The sequence below is a fragment of the Panthera leo genome, chromosome C2 (genome assembly GCF_018350215.1).
Source record: "Panthera leo isolate Ple1 chromosome C2, P.leo_Ple1_pat1.1, whole genome shotgun sequence".
NCBI lineage: Eukaryota > Metazoa > Chordata > Mammalia > Carnivora > Felidae > Panthera > Panthera leo.
The window spans coordinates 144034927-144042510 of record NC_056687.1 but is presented as its reverse complement, the minus strand read 5'-3'; the positions used below and the strand labels follow the sequence as shown (position 1 = coordinate 144042510).

General features: G+C 51.3%; 1 protein-coding gene across 1 annotated transcript; it reads left to right on the top strand.

Annotated features, from left to right (window-relative positions):
- Positions 1-1075: 1075 nt before the first annotated feature.
- Positions 1076-6157, top strand: LOC122198814 (the record flags this gene model as incomplete). Its single annotated transcript, XM_042903628.1, is given in 1 exon segment — positions 1076-6157. A coding segment is annotated over 1 exon segment (5082 nt), but the record flags the coding sequence as incomplete, so codon positions are not given.
- Positions 6158-7584: the final 1427 nt, after the last annotated feature.

Here is a 7584-nt window from a genome sequence, read left to right as displayed (position 1 = left end):
TCAGATAACAGTGAGGCACTCTTAAATTGTCTCACCAATGCTTTTGATGGCACAGAAGACGTGTGAAAACACCAACATCAAAATGAAAAGTTATTTAGGAAAAGTACTCATATACAAAGAAGTTTCAGGAATTCCTTAACCAATTTATTTCATTTATATTCTTTTTTATGTCTATTCAAAAGTGAGATGTGATAAGAATATGTCTAAATATCTCCAAAAGAATTTTTTAATTATGAAATAAAAATCCTATGAAAGGGCGGGCCTATGCCGGCCGACTCCATCTTGTTCTGTGTCCTTCACCTTGACCACACCTCCTCCCCTTGAGTAACCCCCCCCCTCACCTGTCTAACAGGACTCGGACCCTTCCCCAGCCAATCGGCTGAGGCCACAGCCGTTACCTCACCAACTGCCCCTGGGCCCCAATAAAACCTTTGTCCTTTTGAAACTCGCTCTCTCTCCCTGGTATCTCACCGCTGCGTCGGTGCAGGTAGGGGATTGAGCTCGAGCTAGCTCGAATAAAGGTTCTTTTGCTTTTGCATCGGACTCGGCTCCCTGGTGGTCTTTGGGGATCACGAATTCTGGGCATAACATTTGGGGGCTCGGCCCGGGATCCCCAAGACCCCTGAGGGACCCCCGACCCGGAGAGCCTGACTGGCCACGGTTAGTGTCTGTTTGTTTGTTCTGTCTTTTCTGTGTGAGCTCACTTCTGGAGTTCTGGTAGTGCCCGACGCGGTCTAAGTGGACGCACTGGAGGACCACGGGCCGGGAGTTTCGGAAGACGTTCCGATTCTCCCTTCTGGAGGGACGTGGAATCCCCTCAAAGGTCTGAGACGAGGCGGGTCGCTCCCGCTGGTCGGCGTGAGGCCGTCGTCTTTGGAGGGACGTGGAATCCCCTCATCGGTTTTGGAGGGACGTGGAATCCCCTCATCGGTTTTGGAGGGACGTGGAATCCCCTCAAATGTCTAAGCTAGCTTTCAGTTTTGCTTCCATGGAGTTGGAAGATTTTCTAGGGGCCCTCTGTTTGTCTGTTTTTGTGTTTCTCTGTTTTGTTCTGTGGACTTACTGGACGGATGTTATGGGACAGACTCAGACTACTCCTCTAAGTATTATGATTGATCACTTTAAGGATGTGAGGGGAAGAGCTAACAACCTCAGTGTGGAAGTCCGAAAGGGTCGGTGGCAGTTTTTTTGTTCTAGCGAGTGGCCAACTTTCAATGTCGGATGGCCACCAGAGGGGACCTTCGACCTCCCTACCATCCACCGAGTCAGGAGTATCATCTCTCAGCCTAAGACGGGCCATCTTGATCAGCTCCCTTACATTATCACTTGGCGGGACCTTGTGGAAGACCCACCCTCTTGGCTTAAACCCTTCCTAGCCCCGCTCCCTCCGGAGCCAAAACCCATTCTTGCTTTGCAGGGGACAAAGAAGAAGAAAAGTCTTATCCAGCCTTCAGCACCCCTCTACCCTGTCTTACAGGGGGGTACTGAAGAAGAATTAATTTTTCCTCCCTCGTATAACCCCTCTAGGATGCTGGAAGAACACCATCCTCCCCCTCCGGGGGAGGCAGACGCTGTTCCGAGAGCGGGAGGCGGAAACGCTCCAGTGGGAAGCCCGCCCTTCACCAGACAAAGGGCTCAGAGGGAGCAATCCGCCTCCGCTGCCGACTCCACTATTCTGCCCCTGCGAGCCACCGGACCCCCAGACGCGGAGGGGAACCAGCCCCATCACTATTGGCCTTTCGCCACTAGTGACCTCTACAATTGGAAAGCTCAGAATCCTAAGTTTTCCGAGAAACCGGCAGGGCTTATTGATTTATTAGACTCTGTTCTTTTTACCCATCAGCCCACGTGGGACGATTGCCAGCAGCTTTTGCAGGTCCTGTTCACGACTAAAGAAAGAGAAAGAATCGTCAACGAGGCCCGAAAACTAGTTCCGGGCACAGACGGGAATCCCACCACCAACCAGGCTCAGATAGATGCCTCCTTCCCCTTAACTCGGCCCCAGTGGGATTTCAACACGGCAGAAGGTAAGGAGAGGCTCCGGGTCTACCGCCAGACTCTAATGGGGGGTCTCCGAATGGCTGCTAGAAAGCCAACCAATTTGGCCAAGGTAGGAAATGTACAACAGGGAAAAGATGAATCTCCGGCTGCCTTTTTAGAACGGATCATGGAGGCATTCCGTACCTATACCCCCATGAATCCAGAGGCTCCGGAAAGCAAGGCAGCTGTTATCATGGCCTTTGTAAACCAATCGGCCATAGACATTAGGAGAAAATTACAGAAAATAGATAGACTAGGAGAAAAAAGTCTGCAGGACTTACTGGTGGTAGCCGAAAAGGTATATAATAACCGGGAGCTTCCTGAGGACAAGCAGGCTCGCGCCATGGCGGCTGCCAGCAGTAAGCAGACTCGAGACCTGGCGAGAATACTACTAGCTACCACTGCTGACTCCCCTGAGGAACGAGACCGCCGTCTCTGGCAGCTGGCAGACGACGCAAGAAAAGGTAAAAGAACCACCAAGGGGGGGAAGCAGAGGCTGCAGAAGGATCAGTGCGCATACTGCAAGGAGATAGGGCATTGGGCCCGAGATTGTCTGAAAAGGGCCGGCGGGAAAGGAAGCAAGACTGATCGAGTAAAAGTCCTAGAGCTAGATGAACTAAGTGATTAGGGGAGTCGGGGTTCGGACCCTCTCCCCGAACCCAGGGTAACTCTTAAAGTGGAGGGGACCCCTGTTGACTTCCTTGTCGACACCGGAGCACAACATTCGGTCCTCCGCACCCCACAAGGAAAACTAGCCAGCAAGAAGTCCTGGGTACAAGGGGCAACTGGTATGAGCCAGTATTCATGGACTACCCGAAGAACAGTAGATTTGGGAACGGGCCGGGTATCCCACTCCTTTATGGTAATACCAGAATGCCCCTACCCGCTGTTAGGACGGGACTTACTGACCAAGATTGGAGCTCAGATAACTTTCAGACAAGGGGGGCCTCAGGTCACCGATGGCAAGGGCCACCCCATCCAGGTCCTGACCATGAAACTGGAGGATGAATACCTCCTCCACCAGGAGGCGCTCCCGAGAGAGGATAATATAGACAGATGGCTACAAGAATTCCCCTCGGTTTGGGCAGAGACTGGGGGGGGGATGGGACTAGCCGCTCATAGGACCCCAGTCCTGGTAGAGCTCAAGCCAGGAGAGAGTCCGGTAAGGATCAAACAATACCCCATGTCACAGGAGGCCCGGAAGGGGATCCAGCCACACATCCGGAGACTACGAAGCCTAGGGGTACTAGTTCCCTGCCAGTCTGCCTGGAACACCCCCTTACTGCCGGTCAAAAAGCCTCACACAAATGACTACCGACCGGTACAAGACCTCCGGGAAGTAAATAAGAGGGTCGCGGACATACACCCAACTGTTCCCAACCCATATACTCTCTTGAGCTCCTTGGCGCCCCCCAGGGTCTGGTATACTGTACTAGATTTAAAGGACGCCTTCTTCAGTCTGCCGCTGGCACCCCAGAGCCAACCCCTGTTCGCCTTCGAGTGGCATGATCCGGAGGAGGGCTACAGTGGGCAACTCACCTGGACACGGCTACCTCAGGGATTCAAAAATTCACCCACCATCTTCGACGAGGCACTACACGAGGACCTGGGTGAGTACAGAAGGGAGCACCCTGGCCTCACCCTCCTACAGTACGTAGATGACATCCTGATTGCTGCTGACACGGCCAAAGACTGTGAGCGAGGGACCCAGGACCTGCTGGCTACCCTGGGAGCTTTAGGGTACCGGGCATCCGCGAAGAAGGCTCAGATATGCAGGGAGAGGGTAAGTTACCTGGGATATATCCTGGAGGGCGGACAGCGGCGGTTATCAGATGCCAGAAAAGAAACTGTCCTAAAGATCCCTACTCCCACCTCCCGAAGAGAAGTGAGGGAATTCCTAGGATCAGCCGGCTACTGCCGCCTCTGGGTTCCAGGTTTTGCTGAGATCGCCAGGCCCCTATATAAAGCTACCAAAGAAGGGAAAACATTTAAATGGACTGAAAAAGAAGAAATTGCCTTTAATCAGTTAAAAAAGGCCCTCCTAAGTGCCCCAGCCCTGGGCCTACCAGACATTATGAAACCCTTCCACCTCTTTGTAGACGAACATAAGGGAATAGCAAAAGGGATTCTAACTCAAGCCTTAGGCCCCTGGAACCGCCCAGTGGCTTACCTGTCTAAGAAACTAGACCCAGTGGCTGCCGGCTGGCCGCCATGCCTAAGAATTATTGCGGCGACAGCACTCCTAGTCAAGGATGCAGACAAACTGACCCTAGGACAGGAGATCTGGATCACAACCCCACACGCCATTGAAGGGGTCCTGAAACAGCCTCCTGATAGATGGATGAGCAATACACGTGTGACTCATTACCAGAGCCTCCTACTCAACCCTCCACGAGTGCGGTTCCACCCCAGTGCAGCCCTCAATCCTGCAACCCTGCTGCCCGACCCTGACCTAGGTGCTCCACTACATGACTGTGCGGGAATCCTGGAACAAGTACATGGATTCCGGATGGACCTGACCGACCAGCCCCTCCCCGATGCCGAGGCTACTTGGTTCACTGATGGCAGCAGCTTTGTGCGAGATGGACACAGGTATGCGGGTGCAGCGGTGGTCACCGAAATGGACACCGTATGGGCGGAGGCTCTACCCTCCGGAACGTCAGCCCAGCGAGCGGAGCTCATAGCCCTCACCAAGGCGCTGATGCTGGGAGCTGGAAAACGGCTTAACATCTACACAGACAGCCGTTATGCATTTGCCACAGCTCATATTCATGGGGCAATTTATCAGGAGAGGGGGTTACTGACGGCAGAAGGACGGACTATAAAAAATAAGCAGGAGATACTTAACCTGCTTACGGCCTTATGGCTTCCTGACAAGCTAGCCATTATCCACTGCCAAGGGCACCAAAAAGCTGATAACCCAGTAGCTAGAGGTAATCGAAAGGCTGACCAGGCAGCCAAGGCAGTAGCCCTTACTCCAGTCCCCACCATGACCATACAACTACCAGACCCGGGAGACCCAGTTTTACCAGACCAGCCCAAATACTCCCAGGAGGAGTTACAGCGGATCAAGAAACTCCCCATGGCCCAGGAGATAAAGGGATGGTGGTATACACCTAACAAGGAGCTCGTGCTGCCAGACCGGCTCGGAGTCTCAATATTAGAGCACATGCATCGGTCTACTCACATGGGGGCCCGAAAATTAAAAGACTTAATCCGACATGCCGGAATCAAGATTCACCAACAGGACACCAAAATAGAGCAAATTGTATCTGCCTACAAGACCTGCCAACTCACCAACGCGAAAGCCACATCAAATAAAAAAGAAACCAGGCTCAGAGGCACCAGACCGGGAGCCCAATGGGAAGTCGACTTCACTGAAGTCAAACCAGGAAAGTATGGTTATAAATATCTTTTAGTATTTACAGACACCTTCTCTGGCTGGGTGGAGGCATACCCAACCAAGCATGAAACGGCTCAGACGGTGGCTAAGAAGCTACTAGAAGACATCTTACCCAGGTATGGTTTTCCTGCCATGGTAGGATCAGACAATGGACCAGCTTTTATCTCTCAGGTAACACAGGCAGTAGCCAAGGCGGTGGGGGCAAACTGGAAATTACATTGTGCTTATAGGCCCCAGAGCTCAGGACAGGTAGAAAGAATGAATAGAACCCTAAAAGAGACCCTTACCAAATTAACCATGGAGACTGGCGGGGACTGGGTGACTCTCCTACCGTACGCCCTTTACCGGGTTAGAAACACTCCTTACACTCTGGGTTTTACTCCCTACGAGATCATGTTTGGCAGGCCACCCCCTGTTATTCCCAGCCTTCGAGCTGAACTTCTTGCAGAGTTTAAAGATCAAGAACTTTTTCTTTCCTTGAGAGGGCTCCAGAGGGCGCACGAGGATATTTGGCCGCGCCTCCGTGCCATCTACGAGGCTGGCCCGACCCCGACACCTCATCAGTACAAGCCGGGAGACTGGGTCTATGTCAAGAGGCACCACCGAGAGACTCTCGAGCCGCGCTGGAAGGGACCCTACATTGTAGTGCTGACAACCCCCACCGCTCTCAAAGTAGACGGCATCGCGACCTGGGTCCATCACACCCACGTTCAGCCAGCGGACCCCTCCTCGATCCGGAAGGACTTCGTCACGCGATGGGCCATCAGTCGGGACCAACACAACCCGCTCAAGCTCAAGCTCAAGTTACAGCACATTCGACCCACCTAATATTGGTAACTCTGTTAACTCTGCTTGTCATTGCTCATGCTACTGGGAGTCCCCACACCCCCCAAAACATCACCTGGCAGATCATAGATACCAGCTCAGGGACAATACTTAATTAGACCTCCCAGAGCCACCCCAGGGACACATGCTTCCCAGAACTTAGCGTAAACTTCCAAACTCTGTTCCCCTTGTCACCATAAATGCAGCCGGTCCCATGATTGGGTCCGTAAGTTACATGACAAGGGGGGAATGAAAGGGCGGGCCTATGCCGGCCGACTCCATCTTGTTCTGTGTCCTTCACCTTGACCACACCTCCTCCCCTTGAGTAACCCCCCCCCTCACCTGTCTAACAGGACTCGGACCCTTCCCCAGCCAATCGGCTGAGGCCACAGCCGTTACCTCACCAACTGCCCCTGGGCCCCAATAAAACCTTTGTCCTTTTGAAACTCGCTCTCTCTCCCTGGTATCTCACCGCTGCGTCGGTGCAGGTAGGGGATTGAGCTCGAGCTAGCTCGAATAAAGGTTCTTTTGCTTTTGCATCGGACTCGGCTCCCTGGTGGTCTTTGGGGATCACGAATTCTGGGCATAACACCTACATATTAAGAAAGCATTGTGTTGTAGCTTAATTAGGCAGTTTTTCTTCTTTGTTAGTATATGAAATAATAGCACTTACTATTTCAATGTTATTTTACATTCGTTTTGTTATAGAAATATAGCTCTGAGAGCTGTATTTGATGTAGGATCAAAAAGCAAAGAAATTAGATGCAGGCTAATTGGCTAGTAAGAAAGCTACTACAAAGTACACAGAAAACATGACAAGGACTTCATTAGGACAGTATGATGTTGTATAAGGTAAGATGGAATAGAAGAACCTTTCCGGAAGAATAATAGGAACTGATCGTTGTTTTAGTCTGTTGAAGCTGCTGTAACACAATACATAGAATGGGTGGCTTATAAACAACAGAAATCTCTTCCTCACAGTTCTGAAGTCTAAAATCAAGGCACTGGCAGATTTGGTTTCTGATGAGAACCTTCTTCCTGGCTGTCTTTTAAATGTAACTTCACATGGCAGAAGTGACAAAGGAGCTCCCTGGGGTCTCTTTTATAAGGGTACTAATCCCATTCATGAAGGCTCTGCCCTCATGACTTAGTCACCTCCCATAAGCTCTATCCTCTAATACCATCGTATTGGTGTTAAGTTCAATATGAATTAGGATAAATATTCAATCTGTAGCATTTGATCCTTGGCCCCCAAAATTCATGTCTCTCTTAAATGAAAAATACATTTATTTCATCTCAACAACCCCTGAAAGTCT